The sequence below is a fragment of the Phalacrocorax carbo genome, chromosome 1 (assembly GCF_963921805.1).
Source record: "Phalacrocorax carbo chromosome 1, bPhaCar2.1, whole genome shotgun sequence".
Taxonomy (NCBI): domain Eukaryota; kingdom Metazoa; phylum Chordata; class Aves; order Suliformes; family Phalacrocoracidae; genus Phalacrocorax; species Phalacrocorax carbo.
The window spans coordinates 71,972,968-71,985,515 of NC_087513.1; the positions used below are offsets into that span (position 1 = coordinate 71,972,968).

Genomic DNA, 12,548 nt, shown 5'->3' on the forward strand with positions numbered 1-12,548 from the left:
ACTGTGCAACGTAAAACTGCACCATCAGCAATGGTCTTTTCCTGTGATGTTAAGCTTTATACTGTCTTGCTAGTTAAACAGCATAAAAAACGTAAAGCCACAGACTCCATGAATTAATCTCATCCAATTTGATTCATCTTGATGGAATACACAGAATCAACCCTGACGAACACAATTCTGTGAAGAGGTTTTAGGTGAAACGTTGGGACTGCAGTCCACTCCCTGCTTCAGAGGCTACTGGCTTTGTCAGATGCTGTGCTTAGATGTAGTCCTTTTTTATTTGGCTCATCATATATATGTTCATTGTCACCTCATACCTGTTGGGAGAGGTGTGGGTGGATTTCTCTGAGTCTTATTCAATGAATGTTCTTCTGGTTTTTAATTAATCCCATTTAAAGGGATTCATTGTTTTGTGGGCAGGGTTCTTTTGCCTCAGGAATTTTAAATATTTTTATTATAATACATTATTGAGCCAAAATGATTTTTTTTTTAAACATCAATAAACTTACTGCTCCCTTAGTACTCCCTGACCCTGGGGGAGTTGCTAGGAAAGCTACTGTCATGAGGAGGTGAAAGAGGAAGGAAGAAAGGTGGGGTCAGAATGGAGAACCACAGCTCAGTGGAGCCGGGTTTCTACTTTATCCCAAGCTCCCAGTAATGGGTGGCCAGTATACTGGTGGGAGGGCTCTGCCTCACACACAGACTAACAACTTGCTCCACATCCTCTATCCACTTCCCATCAGTGGCAGGAGCAGCAGATAGATCAGGCCATACATGCAGAAAGCAGAGAACGGTTGTGTCAGTGGTGGTCACCACTTCAACAATTCAACTCTTCTGGGAAAAAACGTGTTGGCCATATGGGAGCATCCTGATGGATTTCTCCAAGTCTTATAAATCAGACGGGCCAATTTCATATTTGGAATCATTAGCTTATTTTTATAGTAAAAAAGAATGACGTGAAAGGTACAATATGTAGCATCTTAAATTATGCATGGAGTTGTTACGGTGATATAAACTGCTTCTAAGAGAGATTTTTACTCCCCTTAGTGATGTGGCTTTTTTGAAAATATTATTGTCGAGTCCCTCGTTTAAAAGCATTCAAGCACTTATCTGGCTGTATAAAACACGTACTTCTAGTGAACTTTGTGAATACTTGATGTGTAATTTGTTTTTATCAAACTTTTACACTAAGTTTGAAGCAAAAGTTTTAACTGTGGAACCAACAGTAGCCTTCAGAAAGAAAAACTGCCGGCACCAGCCTGCACAGATGATGCAGGTGTGGTTTCCCTCATGCTGTTCGGAGTCCATGATCTCTGTTCCACAAAATGTAAAACTCTGGGCCCCCAGAAATCACCACGAGTTTATGGTGCATGGCACCCTGCAGGATTAGTTCCTGTAAATACAGTCATAATGTGCTTTCCATATGTTCCAGAATTAATACAGAATTTTATTTGATGACTGTTTAGCATATAATACATAAGAGTCCCTCAACAATGGAGTAGAACCAAGATCTTCCATCACTCCCTGGTTAATCTTCCTATTCATGAGACCAGCAAGTCATGTCACCACCCTATAGCTGAATAATTATATTTGCAAAGTAATATGACTTCAAAGGGGCAGGAGGAGCACCTTCATTATACTCGTAGAATAGTCTCAGCTTCAGAATAGCTTATAGCTTGGAGCAAAAGCATTTTCCTGGGAAGTGAGTGACATGGTTTTAAATGCCCTTCATACTTCAGGCTGAAGAGGTCTTCTGTAGAGTTTGTGGAGGTGACCCTGCCACCAACCTGTCTGCTGTCGGTTATATAGAAACTAACCTTGTAAGTCCTTCTTAGGTGTGGACCAAATGCCGCCGATTTATCGGGCCTCTGCTTGGAGGAAGGTCTTGCCCGAGAATTCAGGCAGGTTCTGGCATATTTTAGGTACCGCGCTCTTGGTTTTACCAAGATGGAAGCAGTTCTAAACATATGCAAAGCAGAAAGAAGGCTGCAAGGCAAGGTACAGGCAAAATTTAGTTGCCTAAGGAAGGCATTTGGCAAAGCACATGCTGGGACTAGGCAGGATTTACGCACCTAATTCCTACCTAAATACCTAATTTATGGATCTGGGCCAATATAAGCCTAGCTGTGCCGCATGCCCTCCTCTGCTAGAGAAGAAAATTGATTCTGCATGGTGGAAGGTATCCAGTGTTCTGGAGATCAAGAGCGCTCGCTCTTTGCTTTCATTAGGCTGCATGAGGAAGTTACTGGGATATGACCGGTACCACCTCAGGAGCCCAACACGCTTGTGATATCCCCCATGCTGTTGCCAAGCAATTTCCACAGCTTCTTCAGAGGAAGAGCCATTATTCACTTTTACTCATCATCCAAGGGCTCTTGCTCTTCAGAGAAAAAGGAACTGTTTATAGAGTAACTTCTGTTTTCTCCAGCATATCTCTTCCAGCAGACTATAAATCTCAGGTGCTGTCAGTGGTGAGTGGAAACGAAGGCTATTGTTGGACAGGGAGGAATTCTTGTCTTACATCCAGTTACTTAAAGATGACTTAAGATCTGCTCACAGGTTCACTTCTCTTCCTCTCTGGAATATCTTGTGTGGGGCAACTGGGTTTTAAGGCTCTGACCACACGGGGTGGTGGGGACCAAACCACACAGCAACTTGTTCCGTTAAATTTTATTTTTCCCAAGGTGTTCAGAATGGGAGAGAGCACAAAGCTGCTGAATACTGTCAGCTGTGAATTTCAAGTGTTTTTGTGGACACAGGAATACCACCAGACTTCCCAGCTTTACTCCTCATTCAGAAAGTGTTTTTCTAAGGCAAGAGGCTCTTAAAAATATCATGGCCACAGCGCGGTTTCAGTAATTTACATTTGTGATTTGTAACTTACATCAAAGGTGTGCGTGGCGATGCATAAATGCACATGCAATCAGGTTATTCAGGTGAATAAAAGTATACACACACTCACGCTTTCATTTCTGCAGACGTGGATTTTACCTGAATTACCACCGCCTCCCTAAACACTGAAAACACGGATGCATGTCATACCCTCGATCCCTTTTGGAGGACAGGCACGCAGTTCAGGCAGGGTTGTTTACATGAAGGAAAAAATATGGCACCTCTTTACTCTTGCTTCTTAAGACTAACACCTTTACATGAGAAACCGAAAAGAACAGCTTAAAGTTAAGGGTATGAGAAGAGCGTATGACGCTCCTGGAGGAAATCTGACAAAAGTTTTAATTTCCTGTCGGAATGCGTGCCTGCAACGGCCCGGTGAGAGATGACCGAGGCGGTGCCTCACGTTTGTAGTTCAGACCGCGGGACGGGCCGTGCGCGCCAGCAGCTCCGGGGGCGGCGGGGGGGGGGGGGGGACGGGGAGGGGAGGGGGGTTTGGGGGGTGCCGGGCCACCGGCTGGTGAAAGCCAACCCCCCTCCGCCACGCGAGACGCGCGGGACTCACTCCCCGGCGAGATGAAACGCGCTGTACTCGGCCCAGCTCTGCATCTGCGGCACGGGACCGCCTCCGCGCCGCGCTCCCCACACCGTTACCGGACGGCGCCCGCCCGCGGGCGAGGCCCCCTTCCCCCCTGCCCGTTGCCAGCCGGGGCCTCCGCTCTGCCGGGCCCCGCCCGCAGCTGCCCCCCGCCCCGCCCCGCCAAGGACCGAGCTCGCCGGCGGTCCCCTCCCGGGCGTGGCGCGACACCGCCCCGCGGGACTCCCTTCCCGAGCGCGCCCCCGCCCGCCGGAACCCGCCGCCCGCCCCGCCCCAACGGCCGCGGCGGGGGCAGGAGGCGCGCCCCCGCCGGCAGGCAGCCAGCCAGGGCGCCGCGCGCGCTCCCGCGGCGGGAGGGGCGGGCCCGCGCGGGGCGGGGCGGGGCGAGGCGGGGCGAGGCGGGGCGCTGCGCCCCCTCCCCCTCGCGCTGTGCCCTCCCCCTCCCCAAGGTGTCGGCAGCGGCGGGGACGCGCTCGCTCGTGCCCGCGCTCTCCCCCCCCCCCCCCCCCCCACTCCCCTCCCCGCTCCCCTCGGCTCTCCCCGGCTGCGCTGGTGGCGGCGGCGGCGGCGGCGGCGGCTCGGCCATGGCGGCCCCGGCGGAGCTGAGCGTGGAGCGGCTGCGGGCGCTGCCCGGCAGCTGGAGTTACGGGATCAGCCAGGGCGGCCGCGTCTTCTTCATCAAGTGAGCGGGGAGCCGGCGAGGAGGGGAGCGGAGCGGGGCTGGGCGGGGGGCCGGGAGGGGCGGGGGGGAAGGCGGCGGGGGCGGCGGGGCTGCGCCTGTCTGACTCGGTCCCTGTGTCCGTCCCCGTAGCGAGGAGGCGAAGAGCACGACCTGGCTGCACCCGCTCACCGGAGAGGCCGTGATCACCGGGCACCGCCGCAGCGCAGGTAGGAGCCCCGCCCGGGGGCCGGGGGCGGCCGGGGCCCCCCCGGCCCTTCCCCGGCACGGCCGCCCCCGCCCGGCCGCCCGGCGAGCGCCGCCCCCCTCCCCTCCCCGCTCCGCGCCCCGGGGTCTCGCCGAGCCCGTCGCCCCGCGGCTCCCCCTGCCGCCCCGGGCAGCCCCTCCGGCCGCTGCCCGCTGCCCCCACGCCGCCCCAGCGGCCGTAGGAGCCGCCGCAGCCACCCGAGGCAACTCCTCATCCCGCGCCCTCCGCGCTGCCCGCACTTCGCGCAGTTGTTTGCCCCCCCCGGGCTGAGCGAGAGCGACGCTACGGCGCGGCCCGCCGTGCCCAGCTCGCCATCCGCGGGCTCCCCGGGTTTTCCTTAAAACGATTTCTTTTGCCCCCGTGCTCCCCCCACCCCGCCTGTGCAATTTCGTTTTCTTTCTGTTGCCTTGTATCACCCCGATAATATTGTATGGTTACCATTAGAGACCGCCTTATTCCTCTCGTGCTTCTTACAGGCTACCCCGGTTATTCACCTGCAGAGCATCCTTTCTCAGTTTAGCATTAAGCCACTCATCTTATTTCTGTTTCCAGCAGTACCTAGATAAAACCACGATAGGTATACTAGAGACCTAGAGGCTGATTCCTCTATATGTAGCCACCTAGAAACCCTTTTCCTCCCTTGGCTTCCATATAGGCTGAGAGTGTGGGTGGTTTCTAAGTGACTGGGAGAGGTGGAATAGGCGGGAGGAGAAGGGACTGAAACATTAGGAATAACTTGGAGGGAGGAGGGTGGAATCGGTCTTCTTTGCTACTGCTGTTTGTTCCACTCTGGAGAAGTAGCAGCAGGAGGTGCTGGAGGGGGAGGGTTTGCAGCAGGCGCTCTGAAGACCCAGAGCCAAACTCTGACTGCTGGAATTGCACACAGGCTACATATGCCACTGGGAGGTGGTGGAGTGTAGTAATAAGTGGAGTTGTTTTGATGTATGTAATCACTCGGATAATCGCAGGAAAATCTGCAAGTGAATTGGACTATATCAGATCATTTGCTTTTTAGGTTTGGTTAATACTTATGCATTAAGAAATCAGAAACAGCCTTTTAGAAAACTGTGGGCGGCCTTTCTTGAGTTGGGAATAGTTTGAAAAGCACAGGTTTCTGGCTACTACAGCTCGGCAGTTTGACCTGCAGTGAAGGGCTGTTGTCTGTAAGAAGTCGTTTAATGCCGGGAAATAGAACTACTGATTGCGATCAGGCTCCTCTTTGCCTTCAGTGCCTCCTTTCCTGCCTTCAGTACTCAGATTAATTGAGAAACTAGCCTTCATCTATAACAGTACGCATGGGGGCAGATGTATGGGAAGTGCTTGTTGGACACTAACATTAGCTGCTTATTAATTATTTTTTTTAAAACTATTACCAGCGTCTCAGACTGATGCTGATTTCCCAGTAATTTTCTAAGTGTCTCATTTGTTTCTGCCGTTAAGTGCCTTCTAAAGGAAATGCAGTTTGCTTTTGAGTATCTGGAATATTGTATGTAGCGTAGCAGAGTTGTTATTTAGTAAATGAAACTTGTTTCTGAACACACGAGTAAGGCACGACCTTGGATATACTGACCATGATTTGTCAATCAGACACTAAAGTGTCTGCAAAATAACCCTGTTTCTGCAGTTTTCCCCATTCATGTGTATGTTAATGAATATCTCTATACATAGATATAATCAAACAGATTAATTCTGGGTTTTATATCTTCCTTTGCCCTGACCATTGTTTTGGAACCTAGTCAAAATAGGTTCAAAATACGTCTTCTCTTAAGAAACAATTTTTGAGCGAATAACACTTCTTTTGGAAGTGTATATTGTTATAAAGCTCCTTATTAAATAATACTGTGAGGTACTCACTAAATGATGAGAGAAGTTTTGTCCTCCATTATGAATTGAAGTGCTTTTTATTCCTTGAGATATTCAGCACTGGAAAGGTATTTTTTGCAAAGTTCTTACAAGACGTATAAATACTTCTGCTAGAGAGACTTCCTTTTTGCTGTATGTTGCCCTGTGCTGTTATCAAAAGACACCTTGATTTTTGTTCTAGAAAAGACAAGAGTAAAGAAAAAAAACAGAGTAAATAAGAAAACTGGGAGGGGGAAGAAAAAAATCACATGACCCAGACTGAATATTTTTTAATTAGGAAATGCATTCTTGCTTTTATAATTCAGTGAGTGAGTCCTATATATCCATTATTGTTTTTATTAACTGGGGCAGGCTTAGGGGTAGTGATGTTTCTAGAGTCGCATAGAGGTGCGTGACATCTTCAGAGCTTCTATTACATCAGGAAGCTGTTACTTGAAAAAAATTGACCATTAGTGCTGGTTTGGTGTTTTTTGTTTTTTTTTTTTTTTTTTGCGGGCTCCTGACTCTTAAGAGTGATAATAGAGAAGGAAAAGATTTACCCACTTCCTCCACTAGATTTGCATTGAAAATTATTTTAATGTAAAATTGAATAGAGTTGTAAACACTGCGGGAACACTTGTTAGTCACAACAGTGGTGGAATTATGCTAATATAATGCTAATGCTCAGTGGTGTAGTTGATATCATGCCTGTTAAGATGCTTGTGACTTGCATGTAACGCAAAGTTGGTAAATTGATTTTTGTTTAGTTCTCTGCCTGTCAGGTAATTTCATGCTGTTGAAGTTCAAGGCAGAAAGATCTGGCGATGACCGTGAGTTCTAGTTACTGGTCAAAGGAAGCAACATCGTTAAATAAGGGCACATTTAAACCCTTATTGTTGTTATTTGAAAATGAGAAATCCAATTCAGATTTTCTTGCGCGTAGCTTCTCCTGAGTTACAGAATTTAAACTGAGGCAGTATTGTGAGTCAATTCTAAAATATTTGTTTATAGGACTAAAGCTTTCAACCTATGGAATCAGACACACAATATTTTAACTACCTTAGTTTAAGGGAGTAGACCAGTAAGGCTAGCATCATTTCAAAAGTTAATTGGAATGTTTTGCTACTTGTTTTACAGACTTACCCACAGGTTGGGAGGAAGCTTATACTTTTGAAGGTGCAAGATATTATGTAAAGTAAGTTGAATGTTCATCTGTCACAATACTATACTTTCCAATTAGTTTGTCTAAATGTTGCTGTAATCTTGAATGTATTCCAAACTGAATTTAAATGTTACGTTATAAATCTAGAGGGAGTATTCAAGTTTGTCGTAGTGTATGTAGTCCTTTGTTTACTGAATTCTGCCCAGCTAAAACAATTTATTGAGTTTTTGTGTTAATACTTTTGATTAAAGCTGCTTAAGGGTGCGGATTCAAATGAAATTTCTGCTGTGAGTGTGACCATCTAGCAACAAATGTCCTTGCAAGTCAAGAATATCTTAGTCTGTCTGTTTGTTTGACACTTGTGTGTGTATGCTGTCATGCCGTAAACATTTTCAGAAAGGCGAGATCTTTCTATGTCACTGGGAGAATAGCCTTCATTCAGCCTACTCTCTAGGAATTACGTTGTTTAAAGCTGCTCTGAAAGTTTAAGTGGCTGTTTTCTTTGCAAGACCTCCTGTTGCTGCTTCTAGTATTGATTTTTATAATTTTTTATTCAGGTTATAGTATGTTTTGAGGGGTGTGTCCACAGCAGACTTGCTGTATGTATTGTCTTTTTGAATGAGGGGCATGGAAATGGAGCTCTGTTGTAGAAGTCCAGAGGTCATGTTGACTGGATCTGTACAAACTTCTTACAAGCTTTTCCTCTCCAGATAGTCAGACCATCCTCATCTGGAAAATCTTAAGGTGGTAGCTATGTATATTTGTCTGGTTAATATGCTCTTTTTCTCTTCTTCGACAATTTGCAGGCTTTTCTCAATTCATCAGGAGATTTTACTCACTACACTGTGTTTGGTTTGCCATCTTTAAATGAATAGTGTCATCAGTGGGATAACTCGTCTGAGTGAAGGTTACTAATAGTCATGGAGGTTATAGGCTGCAGTTTTTCCTGTGTCTTAGTGTTGAGCAAAAGGTAGCTGCTCTGTGGAAATTGCAATGTAGGCATTGTAGAGATGGGTGTTACGTATGTGTTGCATAGATTATTTTATATAGGAATGTGCTTGACTTGATCCCAAACAAAATTTTAAAAAATATGCTGGAGGCTAATGCTCCAAAAATCTGGTCAGAACTGGTGCTGGGCTCTCTAGGGGGGGTCTTCCTGTTGATAGGCAACATGTTTGTTTTACCGTTCTGTTGTCTTTTTCTAATTTACATTATATTAGTGTGATGTAGCAACTGACAAGAACTACACCAGACTGAGAACAGGAATCTACTAAGGTTTTTACCTCTGGTGTTCAGTTCGGACTATTAAATGAAGACAAGTTAAAATTAAAGCTATATTTGTGTGTGTATATAACATAAAAAGAAATTCTTCCAGGCTTTTGGATGGAACTTGTTCTCATAGAATACACCTATGAACAACGTGTTAGCCACAGTAACTGGAAAATAATAACTTGAGTTTTCTTAGAATAAAATTAAAAGCGTATGGACAGCTATTGTAGAGTGACTGTTGCGCTTATGCACAAACTTACCAAGTGGTAGGTGTCTGCGTACTCTTGTCCTTATAAGGTCTTGTGTTCAAGGTGTTATCGTAACTGTTAGGATGTACATTAAGCTGATTGTTTTGCTGATAGCCAGCACTAAATAGCTCTGTTTGTATTTAAAAGTTGGGCCGCATCTTTGAAAACATGTTGCACAAACAACACTTCTCTGTGATTTGATAGATGTAGGAGGATAGCCGGGATAATGCTGTCAAGCCTGCTGAAATGTGCACATGGTATGACCAGTTTGGCATCCTTAGTTAAATACGTGCTTATTGTGTAGCCTCTCAGGCTGAATTTAAACTTCTGCCAGTGATACCTTCTCCTTTTAAAGCTGTCTAGCATTCAGCCCTACCGCTGCTAGAGAAGATGTGAGAGCTAACGTAGACAGTGACAACATTATAATCACTATCTTGTAGTCCTAGGCAATGTAACTCCAGATGATGTGTTGATTATAATAATTCTAGTTGTCTGAATCTAGACTTCCGTGCTGCTCCCGCATGAGTGGGAAACTGTGCAGGTTGTTGTGACCTTGTGCTATACAAGCACCCCCACATGTGGATTTTTAACTGTAACCTGCTCATTTGAGTGTACCGATTTGCGAAATATTAATGTTTGTTATGTTGATTACAGCATGATAAAAATATGTTAAAACTAAAAATATTGAATACTTCTTCCTGGTCAGGTCTGAGAGAAATATGTTGTTTTATGTTGGGGTATGAGTTACAAGGTTACACGGGAATGAATGTTAGTGGCAGGCTATTGTTGCATACAGCCCCATGAATCCTGGCTGTTGGATTTCTGTAATGTGCCAAGTAAGTTAGACAAGGAGGATAGTCAAGTTTCCTGATCACATAAATAATTCCACCTGAGTTCTGAGGCACAGCTTCAAGTATGTGGGTTGAATAGAAATATTTAACCACCTTGCTTTATGGTAAGATCTTATGCTAGACTGTGTTTGAAAATAAAAACCTTTTGAAAATTATTCTTATGGTTCTTTAATAATAGGTCTTTACTGTTCCAAGTGGGTGTGTCGCTGAATCTATTACTGTGCTTTTTCTGGCTTTGATGTAGTAAACACTGTATAATCAAATTGGGATAATGTCGAGGAGATAATCGTCAGCTCAATCTTAACATTCCTTGGACTGGCATTTCAAACAAATGACTCGGGATACAGACTGCATTGAAATGTGATTATTTTTAAAGGACACTGTATTTTTCTTGGGATGTGTGTATTCGTTTTCAGAATAAATAAATACCAAATGGTGACTATTTTACACACTTTTCTTTTTTTCCCCCATGACTTTGGATTTGTTCTAGCTTTAAAAAGGAAAGATGTTCTGAAACAGGGGTAGCATCACAGAATCACAGAATGGTAGGGGTTGGAAGGCACCTCTGGAGATCATCTCGTCCAGCCCCCCTGCTTGAGCAGGGGCAGATACAGAGTAGTTTCCATTGCATAAGGTGGTTTTGGTTTTGTGTATAGTTGTACTAGTAAGTCGATGCTAGCTAGGATTTTGACCTTTTGGCAGTTTTTCACATTAGTAGAAGAATCTAATACTTGGTAATGACAGGACCCTTCCCCCACATCCTCCCCATCCCTTTAAAATGCAAACAACAAAAGGTGTTTGTTATTTGGAGTAAAAAAATACACAGTACCATAATATTTTGTATATGTTCTCATGAGATGTGGTTACATTGTCAGTGTGTTTTGCCTTTTCAGGAGTGAGAAAGTCTGGGTTTGTTTACTTAATGTTAGAAATCTGTGCAGATAGCCCTTGCTTATTGCTTGATGGGAGCTCTGTCAGTAAACTTTTCTGCAATAATGCTTGGTTTGGGTGTAATCTTTATTTATATAATAACTAAACTTTTAAGTGGAATATAGGGCTGTATGACTGTAAAATTGACACATTCAAATATAACCTTTAATAATTAGTTTATTACCAGTCAATTACTGAATCTTCTGTATTATGAAGTAAAATAAGGGGAAGTTCCTCAGTTCTTCATTCAGCATGCTGTGCCATGATTTTCAAAATTGAGATTTTCTTTTGTTCTGCTTAGAATACTTCACTGGGCTACTTATTTATGCTTAGTGTATTGAGCAGTCATTGAGCTCTGGAAAGTTAAGGGCTTTATCCCCAGAACAGACTTAAGCTGGATAGTAGTGTGGGAAGCTAAAATTACGTATGTGATTTATAAGTGCATAAGGAAATGGACCCATGTGACGATCCCAGTATGATACTTGTCAAAGGAGAAGACATACCTGGTCATGGGCTTCAGACTCCTCACCTGTTAAGATCAATAAGAATTTTCAGCTTGATGGTTTTAGTACCTTGTGATGACTGCATGGTCATTAGGCACCAAGGTGGTGTTTATGGGTGCAATAAAGTTATATAAATACATCTTTCTCTGTGTGTGTGTGTGTATTTATTCATGTGCATACGTTTAAGGAACCCTCATTGCTGGTTAAAACTGCCCAACTGTCTAAACTCAGGCTTTTGCTTACTTTTCTTGCCTTTCTCTGGTTTTCATTTCAGTAGTTCTGAACATATGTTAGAATTTTTGTATTGATTTTTTAAAAACCAGGTTTATATGAGTTAAGTTATTAATTTACCAAATAAAGTAGTTTTAAAAGTCAATCCAAGCGTGGTATTTGGGGAGTTTCGCATCAGTGTAACTGGTTGGCCTCTACAGATGTACTCTTCGATAAGCTGTTTGAGTGTTAGCATTTGATATTTCGTAACTCTCCTGTAAGACCGATACTTTTAGGACAGTACAAAAGCTGACTGGAAAAGTTCTTAAAATCTTATAGAATTAAGGAGGTTAAAGTTTCATTTTTAGAGTTTTGTGCTGAAGCTCACCTTTTTCTGTATTTGTCAGAACAATTTTCGCCTATCTTCTCCTGAAGTAAGGCATTGGCAAACCCAGGCCAAAGCTGAAATGAGTTCACTGTTGCATCAAATAGAGGTTTTATATGCTTTCACAGAGACTTTGATTAATGCAGGTTTGCTTATTGTAGCCATGTAGCTTGAAGATTGGGAAGGTAAGAAAAATTTATTAAGTAGTTGAAAGGGATAAGATCTTTTTCAGCCTTGAGTTTCTGTTGTTTACTGAAATAAACCTGTGCTCATTGAGAATTCAGCTTTTGTTTGAACCTTTGTCTTTTACGTGCATTCTAAAGATCCTCTCCCATTCAGCTGAGAAGTTCTTCTGAAGAATCAAAGAAGAGCTAGTCATGTCTGCAGAGCAGCCCTTTCTTGAGAGGAAAAATGGGTTTTAAAAAAAAATAAGAACAGATGAGATTGTTTTCTTCCAACAGTAAGAATCACAGTGTTCCTCACAGAAATTTCGTTTTTCTTTTGTTACCTCTAACCTTTATTTTACTAAAATTAAGGAAAGACTGAAGTTCATTCTTGGCCTTCATTCAGTTCATTCTTTCATGGCAAGACCTCTAGGTCAAATGGTGGCATATAGCTAGAGGAGTGAACTGGGACATAGCATTACCATAAACTAACCTGTGTGCCTTTACCTTTGTAGTGAGCAAAGCTATTCAGAAAAGGAGGACTTTTTAGGAATGCCTTCAAATTTATTAT

At 44.2% G+C, this 12,548-nt stretch overlaps 1 protein-coding gene across 10 annotated transcripts in view; it reads left to right on the top strand.

Moving 5' to 3' along the window:
* The first annotated feature begins 3,918 nt into the window (after positions 1-3,918).
* Positions 3,919-12,548, top strand: part of PLEKHA5 (pleckstrin homology domain containing A5) — a 173,473-nt gene continuing 164,843 nt past the window's right edge. For all 10 annotated transcript variants that reach the window (XM_064459446.1, XM_064459437.1, XM_064459474.1 and 7 more), the window contains exons 1-3: positions 3,919-4,169; positions 4,299-4,375; positions 7,393-7,450. In XM_064459446.1, coding sequence (XP_064315516.1) covers positions 4,072-4,169; positions 4,299-4,375; positions 7,393-7,450 — 233 coding nt within the window. In that variant the 5' untranslated portion in view covers positions 3,919-4,071. The remainder of the gene's footprint in view (positions 4,170-4,298; positions 4,376-7,392; positions 7,451-12,548) is intronic.